Source organism: Nymphalis io, chromosome 8 (assembly GCF_905147045.1).
Source record: "Nymphalis io chromosome 8, ilAglIoxx1.1, whole genome shotgun sequence".
Taxonomy (NCBI): domain Eukaryota; kingdom Metazoa; phylum Arthropoda; class Insecta; order Lepidoptera; family Nymphalidae; genus Nymphalis; species Nymphalis io.
The window spans coordinates 3598445-3619305 of record NC_065895.1 but is presented as its reverse complement, the minus strand read 5'-3'; the positions used below and the strand labels follow the sequence as shown (position 1 = coordinate 3619305).

The 20861-nt window shown below is 32.8% G+C and overlaps 3 protein-coding genes across 7 annotated transcripts; 2 read left to right on the top strand and 1 right to left on the bottom strand.

Moving 5' to 3' along the window:
- Window position 1: 1 nt before the first annotated feature.
- LOC126770145 (gametogenetin-binding protein 2-like) lies at window positions 2-5008 on the bottom strand. Its single transcript, XM_050489332.1, has 8 exons — window positions 4830-5008; window positions 4393-4583; window positions 3786-3929; window positions 3038-3326; window positions 2189-2413; window positions 1691-1972; window positions 1016-1456; window positions 2-914 (listed from the first exon to the last, which is right to left on the bottom strand). The coding sequence occupies exons 1-8, from the start codon at window positions 4917-4919 to the stop codon at window positions 717-719; spliced, it is 1860 nt and encodes a 619-aa protein (XP_050345289.1). The 5' UTR covers window positions 4920-5008; the 3' UTR covers window positions 2-716.
- Window positions 5009-6072: 1064 nt separating this feature from the next.
- On the top strand, window positions 6073-7182 carry LOC126770139 (ribosome maturation protein SBDS). The gene is made up of 2 exons (XM_050489325.1): window positions 6073-6319; window positions 6483-7182. Exons 1-2 carry the CDS (start codon window positions 6189-6191, stop codon window positions 7105-7107), a joined length of 756 nt encoding a protein of 251 aa, XP_050345282.1. The 5' UTR covers window positions 6073-6188; the 3' UTR covers window positions 7108-7182.
- A 504-nt stretch (window positions 7183-7686) lies between these two features.
- LOC126770253 (modifier of mdg4-like) lies at window positions 7687-20479 on the top strand. 5 transcript variants are annotated; one of them, XM_050489539.1, is made up of 8 exons: window positions 7687-8050; window positions 10852-11037; window positions 11127-11631; window positions 11705-11761; window positions 15268-15395; window positions 15851-16173; window positions 16510-16620; window positions 16809-20479. In XM_050489539.1, the coding sequence occupies exons 1-8, from the start codon at window positions 7850-7852 to the stop codon at window positions 16864-16866; spliced, it is 1569 nt and encodes a 522-aa protein (XP_050345496.1). In that variant the 5' UTR covers window positions 7687-7849; the 3' UTR covers window positions 16867-20479. The 5 variants fall into 5 exon arrangements, with proteins under 5 accessions (XP_050345496.1, XP_050345494.1, XP_050345495.1 ...); XM_050489537.1 differs by having other exon boundaries at window positions 16492-16620; XM_050489538.1 differs by having other exon boundaries at window positions 15250-15395.
- The last annotated feature ends 382 nt before the right edge of the window (window positions 20480-20861 follow it).

Sequence of the window (20861 nt, the reverse complement as noted above, 5' to 3'; positions counted from 1 at the left end):
CTTTAGACTCGATAGTATATTTAAGACTGAGTTACAAATGTTTTCAGATTTTACAACATTGGCAAACTAGCCATAGTAACTCCCAACAACATGCTGTTAAAGCATACTCATAAAGAGCGAAAAATAACTCATTTGTGTACCACATAATATATTGAGTCACATAAAGCATGAAAATTAAATGATTTGATCAAAATGCTACTATATTTCATTACAAAGCTTTAACATTTTAAACAGTAAATATTTGTTAAATGCTGGTGTTATCCAGTCAATAATTTCATAATATCATAAAAACTTGGAATCATTCAAACTTGCACTGCATGAATAAAACTTATAATTATATAATATAATTGTATATATTAATACATATGCTATAAGCACCTTTTCAAATATACCTACATAAGAATCATTGACATAATTGATAGGATTCGAATATATTTCAGGAACATGATTATTGTTTATGTGAACTGTCCTACAAAATGGAAATTGTTACTAAAATTATTTTTATGATTTTATAGCATTAATAAAAATTGTATAAAAAATGCTTTTTAATTTAACTTTTAATGAGCAATCAATTTGAATTAATATAAAATAAATATAAATATTGTAAAATAAAATTTTATATGAATTTATATCTGTTTAATACAGATGTTTTTACCTACTGACAGAGGCTTTTTGAGTCATGTGCAGTTTGAATGTTACAATATTTTATTACAATATTATACGGGATTTTTACCCTGCTTAAGCATTACAGATGGTAGTTGTGGTGTATTCACACATAACTGAGCAAACTTTTGTCTTAAATTCTGTCTTAGCTCTTGCCTTTTTTCTGTAATGTTTCTCCGTGATTTAAATTCCAGTACTTCTTCAATGGGAATATAACTGGTGTCTTTTTCTTCATCTGATGAACATGTGTCCTAAACAAAATTATAAATTTAAATATTTACATGATAGTAATACAATACTTATGAAATTTAAATTGTTTTATTAAACAGATTTACTAAATATAGGTACATACCAACATTTCTTGCAGAGAAAGTGTGAAACCAGTGCATGAAATTTTGTCATGTTTGGGCATGTCCAAACAATCTCCTCGTTCGTGATTACAAAATCCTTCTGAACAAGCAACCTCAGAACCTTCTGGAGAACTCATTAAAGAAGATGAACCAGACATTGTTTCACAGCAACCACCATTATTACCAGATGAGTAACCACAGTCTTGAGAATGTTCAGTAGGTGATAAGTTACCATTTTTAGTTAGTTTTTTTCCTAACTTCTTTGGAGAACAAAGTTTTGTAAAATCTTCTTGACATGATAGACAACTATCACCATTTGATTGTATTCCATCAAAGCACTGGTTGAAATCACGAGTTGTTAGCAAATCGGTTGGAGTATCTCTTTCTTCTAATAAACATTCTTCACATTGGCACTTGTCTTCAGGTTCCTCTGAATCAGCTTCCTGTAAACGAGATATCTAATAATTTTTTGTTTTGTTATGTTGTAGGATATATTAAATTTATTAAGTTATTCAATGGCAATTATAGTATATTGTAAATATATGAACTTAAAACATTATTTCTCAAGGGCACAAAAATCTTTTCAAAATATTATCATCATTTATTAAATAAAGGAAAATAACCTGACTACAGTTAGTGTTAAAAGGTTGTTGTTGTATTAATGTTTTAAAAATTACTTTGCATTTGCCCTCAACAGCCTGGCGTTCCTTCTTCTTCCTTTTTTTAAGTTTTTTCTGTTCTTTTCGTTGCTGTCTTGTTAATTCTTCTTGTGTTATTTCTTCATATAACAGTTGAAGTTTTGATACACCACTCTTGAGTTCAACGGCCGTCTCAAATTTACGATACAATGCTTCTACTCCAACTGCTGCAAGGATTTGACATGTGTTTTCTTCTTCGCGCAGTCTAAGTGAAATTCTTTGCAGCCGCTCATAGATGCATATTCCAAGGCAAATTAGGACCTAAATAAATTATGACTTTAATAATAAAATCTTAACATTTACGATTATAATTATATATAATCTATATATTTATAATCAAATAAATACAATAAGAAAAATCGCATTTTGAAAGTCATGTAATCGAAATTGCCTAATACTAACTGAATAAATTTGAGAACTGGTGAAAAATTTGACTCTAATCAAAAAATTATTTATAAAGAAATCTACTATACTTGCCTCTTCCTGTGCAATTTCTAAAGTTTTGGCATGTTTTTCACGATGGTTTCCAAACAGTTCAGGCTCAGCTCTAGCTATAAGGTGTGCAATGTAGTCTGTCTTTGCTTGTAAGTGCAGATGTTTGTCTAACAAACACCGTTTTATACCTCCGTATAAGGCACCAACATAACCTTTCTCTTTTTGTGGCTCTTTCTCTTCAACTAATAACTGATAAGCTCTTAATACCTGTAAATTTATTATTGATGTATATTATTAATTATAACTTGGTTAATGATAGAACGATAACATTTACAAAAGAATGTGATGTAACTTTTTATAAACATGTTGATAATGTCTGAAAATGTTATCAAAATGATAAATTTTTTTTTTGCTCAGTTTTTTTTTAATGTACTATTCAGTTTTTTTTCTAAATGTCAAGATATTGATCATTATTATTATTGTATTAAATCACCTATATGGCACCTAGAAACATTATAACAATTACTTGGTCTAGTGTACTGTCATTCAAAGTATAAAAATAATTAGGAATGTTACATTTATTACTATTTTATTACTCATTTTCACTGCAAATATAGAAATTTTGTTTTTGGTAGGCCACAAAAAAGTTAAGTCTAATGACAATGGTACAATAATTGTATACTTTATGTATCTTCAATATTTAACCTTCAACCTTAGAATTTCAAATGACTCATGCTTGTCCAAAATTGCCGCTAATAAAAAATTGCTATTTCATGTTTTATAAATAATTAGAAAGTGATTATAATAAAGTTATATTTTGTATTAGTGATTGTATATAATAAAATTATATTGATATAACAATTGTTTTTTATAAATAAAAAGCATTCAAACCTTAGTTTTACAGTCGGCACAAAATCTGTGTTTTCTGAGATAGTTGTGAAGAGTATCATGTAAAGTGTTAAAATGAACTAAGGTGACATGTTCTCTTGCTGAGGTACGCATGGCGTCCCACGCTGCACACCATGCAGTGCGACCACCCCACCCCCACGCACCCCAGCCCCAACCACAGCCAGATGTGGCACCCCAACCTCTGGCAGTGCCAGCTTCTAATGAATGTAATGTACACCGCTGGGACTTTTTCCATCTAGGTTGACTCAAGATAAGGCATTCAAGACCAGAACTGTTAAAAAAGAAACATTAAATTAAAAGATGATTCATTAATTATATTTATCTAAATAAAAATACTCATATTATTTAATGTAATTGTAAATATTACAACAATATATTTTTAATCAGAGGAACCTCCCATTCAGATTTATGTAGGTCTATTTTGGCCTATTTTCAGTGTCTTGGTGACTTTAGCTTTTTCGACCCTTAGCTAACTTCTATTTAATAATGTATTCAAAAAAATACATACAGCCTCCCTGAAGTTAGGCTCGCCAAGTCCTTTGCACTTGCTGATTATACATTCTATATATGTAATTCTAACTCTAGTTAAAGTACTAATTGTACTCATTGCTTTTGTTCCAATCTGTACAGCCAATCCTGACTAATTTCGGAATGGCTACACTTAGATCACACACATTGTAGTATAAACAACATACATATTCTACACAATCTGAATATAAAGATATTTTACCTGTGTCCATTTAACAATGTCGCTAAGGACTGTGGATTTGTTATTTTATCTTCTCTTATAGTCATAATTTCATCTGGTGTCAAAATTAATGGATCTAAAGTTGGATGTCCTGATTTACATAATTGATAAAAAAGTCTTTCCACACTGAAACAAATAAAAAATATGAATAATAGTAAGTTTAACTTTAAATTGATTAAGATATTTTGAATGTTGGATATTTTATTAAGTATAACAAAATCTGTTTTAAAAATTAAAAAAATAGTTTATTAAAGCTTTACAAAATAAAAGGATCTGTGAAAGTTAATTATATTCATTTATAATTTCAAGTTATACAATATTAAAGAATATTAATATAGTATTTCCATATAAGAGAAAACTAATTTTAAGTAATTTTTTTTGTATATATAAATTTAAAGTTGTTTTGTATATATATATGCTTTTTTTAGGTTTCACTTTATAAAATGAATACAATTATTAACCTTATTACACAGAAATAGCTTAAAATATTTGTATTATCTTCTATAAATATTATTGTTTATACTTGAAAGTTAATAGCAATCAGAATAATAAATGTAAGATAATGATACAAAAATACTACGATAACTACCTTCTTCGACAACCAACACAAGGAATGCTTTGATTTAAAACATTAAATATATCGGAAGCGTCAACTCTAAGTGCCGACTTTAATTCATCTGTCGTCAGAGTTCTGTATTTGCGGATAAATTCATCATACTCCCGACCTTTTACTTGAGGACTATCAAAAATAAGGCCCATGGTATTTAGATCCATAATCATCTGCAAATTATAAAGAATAATATATATTCAACAAAGAAAAATTCCAGAAAATAAGGTCAACCTAAAAACGTCATATCTAAAGATTATAAAAATTAAAATTAATGAACTAAAAGTAATATTAAATCATGATAAAAAAATGAATATTCTTCAAATTAAGTATGATTTCCTGTAACGTACGCTTATTTTCTATCTTTTAATATGTAATCTACGTTTGAGGTAATGTCAAAGTGCAACTAGGCAACTTACAGTTAAATTGTCGTAAATAGTTAACGGCAGTTGTTTTCTCTTGATAACGGGATCTTTATCACAATTATATATATCGACTAATTTAGCCATTTTTATGATTAATCACATAAAAATTGCCGACAAAATATACAAATATAACAAAATGACGGCTGATGACGGCCAACTTAAATGAAATACACGTCGTGACGTCTAATTAAGCGTAGATTAAAAATAAGAACATATTCACCACAGAGTAAATATATATTATAAATAACCGATATATTCGTAGAATGTTAATAGTTATGATAAAAAAAACTTCCTTTCATTTAAGTCATTCTATCATGAAGACGCAGCAGTACTATACTAAAATTAAAATTTAGTAAAAAGTTAGTCTAGTTTATTGGTTTTGTTAGTTTTTTATGTTATGATGGTAAATGGTTACCTATGCCCATAGACATTGGCGATGAAAAAAATGTTAACTATTCCTTACATCGTCAATGCTCCACCAACTTTGAAAACTAAGATGTTTTGTCCATTGTGCCTGTAGTATTATAGTTACACTGACTCACAATAATAAAATGTTACGAGTTAAAAATGACAAATACTTATGCAAGTTAAATATATGGCAAAACAATTGACGTTTGTTTCAAGATACATATTGAAATTCCTGTTACTCAAATACGAAAAAATGAATGAATCAAGAATATGTGTTTTATTTATTTCTATAATTAGTATTAGAAAATTAAACATTTTAAATGTATATTAAAATTAATTTTTATTATATTTTATAACATACGTATTTCTATTGTAAAAATAATGATGCGTAATACAAAGAAGCAATTGAAGATGCATTGTATGAAGATTATTTTTATACTTCTTAATATAATATTTGTTTGAAAGTTCTCTTATAATGTTAAAAAAGTTTTTATTTCGATATGATATAAGTTACATTCTAATATTATATTAAAATTAAGCACTTAATCTAAAATAGTTATTTAGAATTTATATAAATAAGCCTTCACATAAGATGAATTTTGAAACTAAATATTTAATTAACAAAAAATATACATACAGCTCTACGAAACAGTACAGTCAATAAGATAAAATTAAAATATCTCTAGAATTAAAAAAATATAAATTATTTTAGTTCACAAGAATTTTAAAATAAAAATTAACCGATTTCATCGTTAACTTTATCTGTAGTGAGCATCACTAGTTGAAGTTGAAGGCTTATTATGATTTTCCAATTCTATTATATTCTATCTAATAGGTAGACTAAAAATAATACAAACTCTTTATTCATTATTAATTGAACGTTTGCAGGCTTTTTATATTTATATAAGTATATATGAGTATTTCGATACGATCAAATAATTTAAGATGTCTAAAATATTCACTCCAACAAATCAAATTCGCTTAACAAACGTCGCCATCGTAAGGTTAAAAAAAGGTGGTAAAAGGTTTGAGATAGCATGTTACAGAAATAAAGTAGTATCTTGGAGAAATAAATTGTAAGTTTTAAGTATTTTCTTATTCTATTCTGTTGATATACTATAATGTATTATATTGAAAATTTTTGTTTATTAATTTACTTGTAGTCATATTATCATTACACATTTCTTTGTTATAACCCATTATAAATTAGATATAAAATAGTATTTATAAATATTTCAGAGAGAAAGATATTGATGAAGTACTACAAACTCATACTGTATTTACCAATGTGTCGAAGGGTCAAGTAGCTAAAAAGGATGATTTGGTTAAAGTGTTTGGCAAAGATGATCAAACTGAAATTTGCAAAGAAATATTAGAGAAAGGTGAACTACAAGTTTCAGACAAGGAAAGGCATTCTCAAATAGACGCACTTTTTAAAGATATTGCTACTACTGTAGCAGATAAGTGTGTGAATCCTGAAACTAAAAGACCATATCCAGTATCTATCATAGAAAAGGCGATGAAAGACATACATTTTTCAGTGAATGTAAATAAGAGTGCAAAACAACAATGTCTTGATGTAATACCTTTAATAAAAAAAGATATACCTCTTGAACGAGCTCAGATGAGGGTAAGAATTTTGTTAAGTGGGAAAGATGCTCGTAAGGTGAGAGATAAATCAGTCAAACTGGCTACTAATGTAGAGGAAGAGAATTGGGAATCTGGCACAGCAAATATAATATGCCTTATTGATCCTGGAAGCTTTAGAATATTAGATGAAATGATTAAAACAGAAACTAAAGGCACTGGCCAGTTTGAATTATTAAACCTTAAGGAAATGATTGAAGGTGAACAAGCACTTTAAAATGTCCGTTATCTGTAATATATAGTTATTAAAAATTTGTTAATATAATTTAAAATAAATTATTATTTTCACTATCCCAAATGTTTTTTTAGAATAATATAAAATATACAAAAATGGAGACGACACACAGATAATACATTAACTGATTATGTTTAATCTGTGTTTTCCACTTTTTTTTCTAAAAGTTATCTTGTATCCATTGTCAACTTGTGTGAACGTGAATATGCCTTATTGATCCTAGAAATTAAATTTAAAAGAAAATCATTAAAATTAGTTATATTTTAACAATTGATATAATACCGAGCATCGGTTCAGAAAAATATATGTTATCTTCAATTTCAATACAGATACAAAATAATTCACAACTTAGGTTGTTAAACAACTTTAATTAGTAAATAATAATATATAAACAATATATAAGAGAATTAAATATTCAAATTATTAATTAATAATAAAACTTAAATAAAATAGCTTCATAAAATTTTAACTAAACAAAAACCGGTATTAAATTAAAACATGTAATGGAACGTTGAAGTGAATGTACCCATCAGCAAATGAATGACAAATTAAAAAGTTTTATTTTTCTTATATTGGTACGAGATTTTATTGATTGTTTTCTTTCAAGATTTTCGGCCAGACGGCGACTGAAATTGCAAGTTACTGTGATATATTTATTTTCAATATTAAACTATTCTTATCAAACAATTAAATGAGCAGGGATATCGAGTTATGTCTATAAGTAATGGAAGGTACAGAACTGGGTGGCGACCAGCAATTCTGTTTGAGATGGAACAATTTTCAAGCAAATATAACTTCTCAATTCGAGGCACTGCGCGATGATGAGGACTTCGTGGATGTCACCCTGGCATGCGAGGGACACAGGCTCGAAGCCCACAAAGTGGTTCTTTCGGCATGTAGTCCTTATTTCAAGGAATTATTTAAAGTAAGTCCATCTTTCACTCCCCACACTTTGATGTGTCACCATTACAATGACTCTAGTGAAAGTTGTTATGTATAAAACACTTGATCTACTTACAAATGCCATGTCTCGCGATCCAGTTAAGTATTCGTGATTTCATTATTTGTACCTACTTTAGAATTCTGTTTCACAATTTCTAATTAATTCGTTAGTATCGGCGCAATATTAAATTATTTTATTTGAAAAAAATCACATTAAATGTTCAAATTTATCAAAATTGTATGTAATTCCATTCTAACAGTTGTCATGTACTTTTCCTCTTTCTGTACATTTTTTCTCTATTAGATACATTTCTTATTACAAAAACCTAATTAAATTCCATTATATATTACATTAAAAAAAACATATCTTTAATGATGTAAAAGTTGTAGAACATTACTGTAGTAAAATTTATCATTCCTATTAGTTCATATATATGTAATTAATGAGAAAGTAATATTATAATTCATATGAAGCCTATAAACACAAAAAAAGCTTTAAGTGTATAAATGTATGTATAAATAATTTCAGAAAATAACCTACATAATTGAAGTTTATTTTTCTAAACTTATATATTTTATAAAATTTTTGCCATTTTGTAGAGTATGGTCCCACTACAGTTACAAACGAGCCAATTAACCACCAACCATTTTATGAAATCACTTTATTGTAAGGTCTTTGCCCTTACTTGTAGTAATGCTTATTAACATTTACTTTCTGTTTTGTCAATTGTCATACAATATGTTGTGAATGGAACTTATTCATATATTTAGTCATGTGACTAAATTAATGAAATTCAACTTTTTTTTAAATCAACATTCCTGTAAACTGACTACATTATATATTTTTTAATGAATTTGTAGATGTTATGTAAAACTAACTAATTGAGTTTTAATTAAATAATGTAGCAACAAATTTCATATAAAAAAAAAATTGTTGAGCATGTGTATAGACTATATTTTACCTAGAAATCTATATATATTATTTCATAATCATTTTTAAGTAACCTCTAAACTAAATGTAGTTTATAAAACCATTACAATAGCCATACTGTTCTGTATGCTATATTGTTATTTATTTGTGTGAGATAAAACTACACTTATAGATATGTATAAAAACTTAAATAAACAATTACCTAGTTTATAAAAAATGATAACAGACACATACTATAATTACCAGTGGGTATGACACTGGAAGTAAGGTGTGTGTAAAAAGTTGACATTTGTTCACTATCAAGATCTGTCAATGACCTGTTACAAAATTGATAAGATCCCCGTAGCACTTTGATTGTGTCGACATTCACAATAAAGGATTAAAAAAATATTTTTAAGATTTAGAATTATTGCTTTCATATTTTAACACCTCTACATTAAATATCAAATGTTAAATTATGGAAATAATTACAAAAAATATCAACTTATTTAGTTTCTTGAGAAAATTACTTCATTGTTTTAAAAATGAAGTTTATTAAATTAAATTTATGGTTTATGAATTTATTTCTCAAAAAAAAGAATACAATTCACTTTAAATATTTGATAAAGCGAGATTAATATACTTACAGAGCTTACTTACTTGGTAGAGCTTTGTGCAAGCTCGTCTGGGTAGGTACCACCCACTCATCAGATATTCTACCGCAAAACAGCAATACTTGTTATTGTTGTGTTCCGGTTTAAAGGATGAGTGAGCCAGTGTAATTACAGGCCCAAGGGACATAAAATCTTAGTTCCCAAGGTTGGTGGCGCATTGGCTATGTAAGCGATGGTTGACATTTCTTACAATGCCAAAGGGCGTTTGGTGACCACTTACCATCAGGTGGCCCATATGCTCGTCCGCCTTCCTATTCTATAAAAAAAAAAAAAAAACATTATACATGCAACACAGGGGCGGTAAACAAAAATAAAGAACAATAAATTAAACTCTTCACTTAAAATAATGTGGATATGACAAAACCAAGATGCAATATTACATATATTACGTATTATTTGTGTTATAGCAATTAGATAGCAATTGATATTATTGTCTTTAGCTAGTTTACAATTAGTTAAAATTTACCCTAAAGACAACTAATTCATTAAAAATGATTTCAAGTAAACTTTTTTTATTTCTGTAAATATTTAGTCATGAATGTTTACTGAATATTGCATTATAAACAACTTGCCTTTAGGTATATTATTAAATTAATAATTTTGTTTAAACTTATTATGTACTGATTAAACTTACTAATTCCCTAAGTTATTTGTTACAATTTAATAAATAAAACCTTCTTAATCTTATAAAGAAAAGCAACATTTTCATTATATTTGGCTAAATTGGTTATGTTATTAAATAATTGTATAATAAAATTTCTTAAAAGTGCCGAGACACAAATAAACAGATATCGTTCTTAATATTTGTTTACTGCTTTTCTTATTGTTGTTGTTTTATTTGTTTTAAACATATTCATCAAATTGTTGTCTTTGTTTTATCTTAGTTTTCTGTGAACTTGTGTTGAAATAATTGAACTAATTCGATATGAAACAATGACCATTATGGTTTACACAATTACTGTAATAGAAAATTAATTCCTATCACTTTGGTAACAACAAATCTATGGAAAATATGTGGTATCTCATTAACTGGAAGCAATTAACCTAATTTGTAGTGACTATAATCACTTATTGATTTCAAAGTCATAATATAAATATTTTATATTTGTTTTTGCTATTATAGAATTGTATATAATTGTGAAAAAAATTGAAAATCTATTTTATTATAATAGTATATACAACGAAATGTTTCTTTTCCAGAACAATCCATGTCCTCACCCAATAATATTTATGCGCGATTGTGAAGTGTCACATGTTCGTGCTCTTCTTCAGTTTATGTACGTGGGCCAGGTGAATATAGCGCAGGCGCAGCTCAGCGCGTTCTTACGCACCGCAGATGCGCTTCAGATACGCGGCCTCACTGATTGTTCACAACACAACGATAAAGTAAGTAATCGTTTTTAATGACTGTTATTTTCTCTTAAGTACCCATATCCTGCATATGGGTAAATTTTAAAATATAACTTTTTTTACAGAAAGTGAATCGTAAGTCTCCACCTTCCCAACTACGTAATTTGCTCAGCGCCAAGCCGTCACATTCTACCTCCTCCTCCAAAGCCGCAAGCCAAAATGTGGAATCGACGTCTGCCGATGACCCCGAGAAGAATGCAAGTCGCCGTTCTGAGATAAATTCTCCCGATGCTGCCAGAAATAATCTCAACGAAGAAGCTTCCTTTCAAACTTCTAGTCAAACGAGGCCTAATAATGACGACTTTAACCAAACCTGTAACTACCCTACGTTGAGGGTGAAAACTGATCTCGAAGCAACTGAAATTAACACAGAAGAAAATGACATTCTTATGGATCCCGGAGATTATAAGGAAGGAGTGGACACGTGCCAAGAGTTCAGCGCGACCGACTTGCTCGAACCAAAAATGGAGGTCCTCGAGCAAGAAGCCAGCGACGAGGAACGTTCCAGTTTTCAGCCTATGTATTACAATGAAAACAACACTCTGGCGAATCCTTTCGCCACCTTACAAGGTAAATAGCTCTCGACGAAATTTGAACATTCCCGCTGGACAGGGTCACTAATGATGATGCTTTCCTCCCGCAGGTAACATCGATCTCATGGCCGGAATGAACGCGGAGCTGCGAGACGAGAATTCGGAAGGTAATTACAATTCCCAGTTATATTAGTCACCGTCACGTCATTCACACGCACACGTCGACTCGGACAGCCGCGCCCCCGGCGAACCTCTTGTACAGATTCTGAACGTATCGGCTAGCAGAGAGCGCGCGGTCTCGTATCGAGTAAAGTGCTAGGCGCGCGGGTGTCGGGGCGACGTCGTCTCCGCCTCGCCGCCGTCCGCCGTCCCTCCGCTCTGCCGCCCTGGTGTCTCCGACGCTCTTAGGATTGTCCAGTTTTAAGCCACGAGATAAAAGTCCCAATTAAAGAAAAATCGAAAGATCAACTCTCCCAGAAACGCGGTCGCGTAACACTATACTCCATCGACACCGAGGGTATCAGTCGAGCGTAGGACGATCCTAAGCGAAGGCAAGGGAAGCGAGGCGGGCGGCGGTGAGGCGGCTGGGGGCCAGTGCGAACGTGGTGTTGTTGGCAGCGGGCGGCGCGGGCGGGCCGGGCGGCGGAGCGGGCGTCCGGTGCGCGCAGTGCGGCCGCCGCTACTCCAACGCCTCCAACCTGCGCCAGCACGTGCGGCTCATCCACGAGGCGCAGCCCGTGGTGTGCGCCACCTGCGGCCGCTGCTTCAAGACGCCGCTGTACCTGCGGCGACACACGCTGGCGCAGCACGTGCCGCGCCTCAAGCCGCCGCCGCCGCCGTCGCCGCCCCCGCCGCCGCCGCCGCTGCCCGCGCTGCGGCCCGCGCCGCACTAGCGGCACCCGCACGCCGCTCTCCCGCCGCCGCCCTCGCCGTAGCGTAGTCGTCGTCCGACCGGGGGGTGTCCGAGCCGCCGGCGGCTCGGAGCGAAGCGATCGGTCGCGACGTGCGGGCGAGGGGGGCGACGGCGCGCCGACTCTGAAATGTCTAAAGCAATTTGATGTGACGACTCAGTCGACTGATTCTGACGGCTTTTGGAGTATTATTGTATCTCTTCGTTGGGTGACATTGTGAAGATGTGGCTTAACGGTATAACAAGACTGTCAGTAGATGTATCTAGTCTGTGATCGGAGTGTCGCCGGGGGCCTATCTGCCGTCACACCTCTCCGCTTATTGCGTGCCTTTCAATATTATACCGAGTGCCAGCACGAGTCTCTTCAGCGAGCCCCATTTATAATTTTATTATAGTGTTACCACAGTAACGGTTTCAAGTATTCTTTTTTTTATACAATTATATTTGCGATATAATAATGTGACAAACGCAATGAAAATCCCAGTCAATAGTAAATGAAATAACGCTAAGTCATTTATTAATCGGCGTTGCGAAGGCGTTTATGAGTAACGGGTCTCGCTGAAGGGAACGCTTGAGTACCTTCCTTTCTGACAATAGACTGATCGTTGTTAAAGCATTTGTTGCAACCGGTGCTGATTTATCATAGGTTATTTACAGGTTACATAATATTATACATACCTACATTATACACGTTATCCGCAGTATTCGACCCATTCCACCGCCCCCCCTAACGAATAATAAATATTTTCTTATTAGAGTGTAATATTTTGTACTACAGAAGCGATGGAATTGGTCGAACGTATCCGTTTTTAGTGTCGAATTCGCGAGTTACATGAACCGCGACGAACAAACAATAACAATATTTTTATACACAATAGTTTTATCTTTACACAGATGTTATATTGTTGAGTGATTGGACGGCTCCCGGTTTATAGTTTGTACAATATCACAAGTGTTACAGTTAATATTTGATATCTTGATTTACTTTTTCAGTAAATATCTTATACATAATACAAATGATATTTGTTAATGCATTTTTTATATAATTTAATAGGCACGGCCCGCGAACCCAGTGTGCGTACGCCGAATGTTCATGAACGAATGACAGGCTTAGATTAAGTGAAGGTGCACTATCGAATTATTGGTTTATTAATTATATTTAAACGTCTTCGATTTCGAAAAAATCGACTGATTTTTATTTAATTTGTATTTATAAAGATTGCCATTTAAAACGCATCTAGTCATTTAAAAAATCTGCATTTAATTAGGACGGCATGAAGTCGACGGTATGATTAGGGTTGTGAATTACAATATTAGTTTATCTTTAATGAAATCATAATTAATAAAAATATCTGAATAATATTAGATCTCATATCGTTTACTTTATATTACTCTTGATCTCGAAATTTTTCTCTGCATTTATTTATAGCGAGATAAATAAATTTAAAATAAAAAATACTTAATAACATATTATTATGTATTGCAGAATATTTAAAAAAAAAATGTTAAAAATCAATTGCCAATGTAATCAAGTTATTAGAAAATGTATTTTGGTGAGCACTTTATATTTTTCTTAAAAATTCCATCACTATTTTAAGGCGCAGCTATTGTTGAAAAAAAAAATGTAATCTTTCAAATTCAATAAAATATTTAGGCAAGGATCTCATAACTTATATTTATTCTGTCGAAATTAGTAAAAAAATACTTTAGAAATTCTATCACTACAACTATAACTGTGTTTATTGAATATTAAACATAAATGAAACTGTTATTATGAGGCTTTATGAGGATATTAAGTTGTTGAAATAGATAAAAAATAATATCATTAACAGTTAAACATAATCATCTATAGATATTTCATATATATATATATATATTAAATAATTTTCTACAGCTTTTTTTTTATTTTTTAAAACGATTTAATAATTAATAATTATTGAATTATGCACACAACAGATTATATTTATCTTTTACATATTATACCGTTACTATATTACATATTATAAATGAGTATGTTAATGCTTCTACAATATAATTTACAGTGCCATAAATATAAGTTAAAAATAGTTTAAAAACATTTAAGATATGTTTTTAAACGACTATTGAAGTTTATTTTATATTAACGCAATAAAACAGTCAATTTTTAAGAGGTAATTGCAAATCCTTTTTATTTTTATTATATATAATCTATGGTCCATGCAATAATGTGAAATAGCTAGAAATTTTAATATAATCATGTTCATCTGTGCAATCGCTTTGTGCAGAATATAAAACCTTTATGTATGTACATAAATTAATGTAATTTTATACTAAACACAAAAAATAAAGTATTGGGAATACAGAATGATTTTCTATTCTTTAATAGTCACTTCGATGCAAATAGATGTTTGATTTAAACGTTACACAGGTTAATGGCATGTAAGTATTTCATTTACCTTGTGTTTTATTAATGATAGCTAATCAAATTTTCACCATAAATAATTTTAACTCTAACATTATTTTCAAGTCGGAACTGTAACGTTAATTAATTAGCGAAAAAAACCTTAACAAGTGTGGTTTAGTTTAAAAGGTAACGAACTTAATAAATGAACTTGGGTTTTCGCTTTTGTGAACATTAATTTTATCTAGAACAATCTTTACGCGTTTATACTGTATATCAGTCTCGGGTATTTTTCATTATCAACATATACATATTATTTATATTAATGGAATGGGCTGTTTGTAATGTTGTTTCGTGTTTTCAAGGTGTTGTGGTGTCGCCAGGTGCGGGTCGGTGGGACGGGCGACGGAACCGGCCGGTGCCGGACGCGGTGTGGCTCGAGCAGCATCGTCGCGCGCTGCCCTTCGTGCTCAAGCGCGAGAACGAGCGCGGCGCGCCCGCTCCTAGACTTGTGAGACATTTAATTTTAAAATTGTAACTTTTAAAGATTCAATTGTTACTTGCTAAGTACGAGTTTGTTTTAGGTTTTGTACATTTGTATGATATGCGATTTTTTTGTTTAAAATAAGTAACATGAAATACTGCACACTAGTCCTTGTATTTAAACATTGATTTATTTAAAAAGTAGCAGCGTACTGGTATGCCAAATAAGCAAGGTTCTGACTTCTGACATCAAATTCATAATGTATGTATAGATTTTGATGATCCCGTTTTTTTGTTTTAGAGTATATTCTGATGTTGCTACGCTTAGGCTTAGTAATAAAGATCAATTTATAGGTTCAAAAATATTAATTTTGTAATTGTGATAAATTTCACGTAACTTCCGAAAAACATGGCGATGGTGTGACATAGGGGCGCTCCAACCATTAACGACTATCGTCACGAAGTCATGTAACGTGATCGTAGATAAAGCTGGGGGAGGGCGTGGAGATCCGCGAGGAGCTGCTGCGCGGCGTGAAGTGGGGGGACTACCGCAAGGTCACACGCGGGCTGGCCGCGGCGCTGTTCTCGCCCATGGAGCTGGCCACGTGCTCCGTGACGGGGCAGCGCTGGTCGCGCGCGGGGCAGGAGGCGCGGCCCACCAAGCCGCCGCTCGACCGCCGTCGCGTGCACGCGCTCATCTCCTACGTCAGCCGGCACTTCCCCGACGTCGAGGTCAGCCGCATCAAGCAGGTGCTCGCCTACAAGTGCAAGGAGAACTGCGCCGCGCTGCGCATGAGGACCGCCAGGTGACCGTCTAACGAGCATTAGTTTACCGTCGACTGAAACGAGTAGATGATCATTGAAACATTACTGTCGAGCTGAAATTTACGGTCAGATGTGATCATCTTAATGGTATATTATCGTTCGATATTGCGACGATCGTTTCTCATTCGTAATAGAATATGCTATTTATAAACCTTAAAAACAATCAGTTCAAACACAAAAAAGTCAGCTCCCAGGCCATAAAGTAACATTCTGAAGCTACCGTCCGGCCGGTGAGCGGGCGTCGCCGACGTCGCCGCCGCTCACCGGCGCACTGGAGGCAGTAATACAATTTGAAGCAGGCTGTCGAACTGTTTCAGCGAGTCGAGCAACTACATGCTGAGTGCCGCGGCGCGCCCCGCCGCCGACGACGCGCCCCCCGCGCCCCCCGCGCCCGCGCCGCCGCCCGCGCGCGCCGCCTACGCGCCCTTGTGAGTACCCGCACACGCACCCAGCCGTGCCGGCGCAACCTATGGATAAGGACGATCGATTCGCCCCACGATCGACGAGTTAGTTGCTCGTCTGCCTTTCGATGACCAACGAAATATCACTTTTTCTAATTTCTGTTGATTTGTGTTTATTTGTGACTAGTTTCAAATTGGTCTATGTGTTGTCGCAGCGAGGGTGCGAAGGGGGGCGGCGGGGCGGCGGGCGAGGAGGGCGAGGCGCCGCACTGATGCCGCCAGCTCGTAGTTTTGTACCAAAAAGAGAAACGGAACCGACGGCCCTCGCGCTCGCGAGTCGCCGCCCGCCGGCGCGTCAGATTCGTATTTATTTAGGTGATAATTTTCTATTGGCTACCGAAGGGGTTCCGTCTCCGGGCGCCGGGAGTCGCGCTCGAAGCTCTAGCGATAATTTATCAGGTTCCTAAGACATGTTCTGTAGTTAGGTTCTATTTGCACGAATTTTCGCGAAACACTGCCGCTTACTTCTGAACCCTCTCGTGATCGGTCGTTGGGCCGCTTCCTTCGTTTCGTATATTTAGTCATTTTAATTTCGTTACTGTAACAATCTGAACACGAGGCATTCGAGTGCCGAACGAGGGACCGTTGCAATCGCAAAGTGAATATATCAAAATGGCATAATTTTAGAACTAACATAGATATATTATATAGTCATTTCGTTCTATAGATGTAATGTAAAAGAGAATTTATTTTGGAGTGAGTCGGGTCGGAAATTGAGAAGTCTTCGGAGAGCTGTGATCGTGATGGTTATATGGAGTCATATTTTTAAATACTTATAAGAGATAACGTAACGGTTAGCGGGCGTCGGTGGACGCGCGTCGCACATCTGCACAGGGATGTATTTATCATATCAACTAAGCAATAACTATTATTTGATAATGAAAATTAAAGATTTTTTAATTTTTAAATACTATTTTAACCGAGTTGTTATAAATGTAGTTAGTAAATAACTGAATTCTCTAAAGTCCATGATCATTTATATAGTTCTTTTGAACGATGATCGAATCCTCATAATGGTTACTTGACACATATGAAATTTCATATCAAACGTTATTTTACGAAATTTTGTACTATTTAGTCGTGTTTATTATGTGTAGGAACAAGCAGATATCGACCTTCACGGCGACGTAATATTACCGTTCGTTCGTTCTTTTTATTTTCTTCTTCTTACTTTTTACTCGCTTTTACTATTTTTATTAAGCTAAAAAATTGGCAACATCGTTTAGCTGTTTAGTCATGTTAAATAATTCGCACTGATTATTAATGATACTCAAACTGTTTTATTCACGGCGTCTCGAACAAATGAGAATGGAAGCAATACTCATAATATCTGCTTGTTGTGGGGCGAATGCACAGCACGATACCCGGTCAGCGCCCGGCTGCGACGGATCGGTGTGCCTGTGCGTATAAATTACAGTTACCAGGGTTAGGATATTCTATGGTAGTAGTCACGCATCGCTACGTAGGAAACCTTACCGACTTGTAATGTCTTGCGATGCCAATCGATCTTTTTAATGCTCAATTTTGCCAAATTTTACTTGCCGAAAGTCTTGTCTATTAATTTCGTGTAATATTTAAACGTAATGCCATTCCGCCCCGTTTCTCCTCGGAATTCTGAGGGATAGGAGATGGTACGTTTGATTTGCTCAATGATATGCATTATAATATTCCTTTTGAATTCTGTTCATACTTTTTAGTAGATGTTAACGGTCGACCCAATGAATATATCATTAGAAAATTTTTTTAAATGAAATTTTAATTATAATTATAGTGAAATGAAAATTTTTTATCGAGAATATTAAGTATAAATACTTATGTGACGAATGCTCGAGATGCAATATGTTAATTTAGTGCCAAATGATAAGTTAACTCGTAGCAATATGTCGTATCCTAATGCTCTTGTAATTTCTCGCGTAGTGTTAATGACCTAAGAGGTTAAAATGTTTCTTTTACAAGACTATAATAATATATTTATACAGGGAAAGAGTTAGGTATGTACGGTTCGGATATAAGAATGTTGTTGCGGTATAATACTCATTGTGGCAGGGTGTAAAAATAAGCAGAGGCAGAATGGAGTGGTCGAAGAGTGGTCGGGAATTGTACGTCAGGAGCTATTTCATACATGCCAAAACACCTAAGCTAAAGGTTTATTAATCGTTTTTACTTCGCTTCGGCTTCATTATTTTTACACTCTGTTTTAAAAGCACTGAATGAGCAATGGAACAGAGAATTTATTTACTCAAATAAGTTTTTTTTATTATTATTTATAATATTTTTTTTTTACTAAAAATATACATTATTTTGCATTTTATGACTGTAATGGCAGCTGTCCATGTTTGCGGTGAATGATAAAATCAATCACTGTTTAAGGTTTCGTAATTGAATAAGAAACGATACATCGAACATGACACATTGGGCACAAATGTTAGTAAAATTCTATGGCTTATTTTTGCTTGCAATACGTAATTATTAGAACGAGAATGTTCCCAAACTGATTGTTTGTCATAAAATGTTTGTGGAGCACTTGTTAAAAATCTATATTTTATTAAGTATATTTTCACTGAGCAATACATCTATAAATTATGTATATAAGAAGAACAACATAGATGCCACTGTGCCCCGAGAGGTCAGTGTTGTGCCAAAATTAAGTGCTAGTCTTTAAAAAAAAAAAAAATGTTGTTATCATTTTCAGATTTTTATTTAGTCCAGAATGTGTTTGTTCCTGTGCTGTGAAAATAATATTTTCTAACAAATCAACACTAGGGTGTGATGGTAAATTAGATAATATAGTTGTTTTTTGTTTATTAGGTCTTAATTTTTTAGTCATTTATCGAAAATTTATTATTTTTAATTAGAATTTATTTTTATTTACACTATTGTACTAAATTGACTCGTTTTGTGATTGTTATTAATAAACTTAATATATATATATATGTATATATATAAATATACATATAAAATTGACTAAAGCAACTATATTGTTTAATTGTTGTGTGTATAGGTCGACAACAACACAGGGTTTGTTGATGTTATTTGTAAAGATATTAATAAGATTGAAAAATATATATATAATTGGAATTTGAGGGCAATTCATTGTATTCCTTCAGTTCTAATAAATATTTACTGTGGTCCATATATATAGTCAGTTGTCGTCCTATGGGGGGGTAGCGATACAAGTCATAAGTGTAATATATGAAGAGTTGTGTTGGTTTGTTGCTATATTTATAGTATTTATATTAATAATGATGCACATGATGATTTAGCTTTGAGCTCGTGCAATATTATTCCAAATTGTTTATAGGAAAAACTGTTATGATAATTTCTAAATTGTTATATAAATATTTTTATAATTATAAAAGACAAAGGCAACTTAAATTCTATTTTTGTTGTGCATTTATTCTCAAATTTTATCATATTACAATACCACAAACTCATTGTGGACTGTAATGTCTGCGTCTGTGAAAATTATTATTAAGCTATGGTAGATGGTTTTTTTATATATTGCTGATATTGTGAGTCAATTCTAGTAATGTTAATTCTCGTTAATTTAGAATAATTTACAACAGTAAAAATATTACGATTGCTCAATCGAGATGCAACACTAACTGCAAAATAGACAGATATAATTTTATATTAATATGTCCTTTTATATTGTTATTTATCTAATATTCAGTTTTTATAATTTGTGAGTTGTGGCAGCGCATGTTATTGTCTTATGTTTATTCTTAATAGAGGCCAAATGTTGACTTGCTTATGTGAGACTGTTTTGCCAAGAATCAGAAAATATATTACCTACATTGTTTTAAAATAAATGCTTTTATATAAATTGTGTTATTTTATTTTTTATCCTAACATCTTATAAGTAAAGGAACGAAAATAAATTTGTAACTTATGCAATTATTCTGAATTTAAACCTTAGAAAAGTTATAAATATGAACTAGATAAATAAGTCAATATTTTTATAAAGATAAAAATAAACTGGAAAATGTTTTATTTCAATCTGTGTTTATGTTCTGTATTGTGACTTAATTAAATTCTAAATAACTTTATAACAATATATGTTGTGTCTAAAACGTCGATAACGATGTGGATAAATATAATTGAACCAAGTTATTTTTATTACATGTCTCTCTAATTGCTGGGCTGGGGCAGCGTATATATTTATGGTTTATTATTAATTATGTCGGCAATAATCCAACCTGACAAAT

Excerpts from the sequence above, each read along its gene's own strand:
- LOC126770145 (XM_050489332.1), bottom strand. The coding sequence starts at position 4,919 with ATGGCTAAATTAGTCGATATATATAATTGTGATAAAGATCCCGTTATC. Across the intron at positions 3,930-4,392 it reads TGTGTTGGTTGTCGAAGAAG|TGTGGAAAGACTTTTTTATC; the intron begins GTAGTTATCGTA and ends TATTTGTTTCAG. Across the intron at positions 915-1,015 it reads TTTCTCTGCAAGAAATGTTG|GACACATGTTCATCAGATGA; the intron begins GTATGTACCTAT and ends AATTTTGTTTAG.
- LOC126770139 (XM_050489325.1), top strand. The coding sequence starts at position 6,189 with ATGTCTAAAATATTCACTCCAACAAATCAAATTCGCTTAACAAACGTC. Across the intron at positions 6,320-6,482 it reads GTATCTTGGAGAAATAAATT|AGAGAAAGATATTGATGAAG; the intron begins GTAAGTTTTAAG and ends TAAATATTTCAG.
- LOC126770253 (XM_050489536.1), top strand. The coding sequence starts at position 7,850 with ATGGAAGGTACAGAACTGGGTGGCGACCAGCAATTCTGTTTGAGATGG. Across the intron at positions 11,762-15,249 it reads GCGAGACGAGAATTCGGAAG|GTGTTGTGGTGTCGCCAGGT; the intron begins GTAATTACAATT and ends CGTGTTTTCAAG. Across the intron at positions 16,174-16,491 it reads CTGCGCATGAGGACCGCCAG|GCTGTCGAACTGTTTCAGCG; the intron begins GTGACCGTCTAA and ends AATTTGAAGCAG.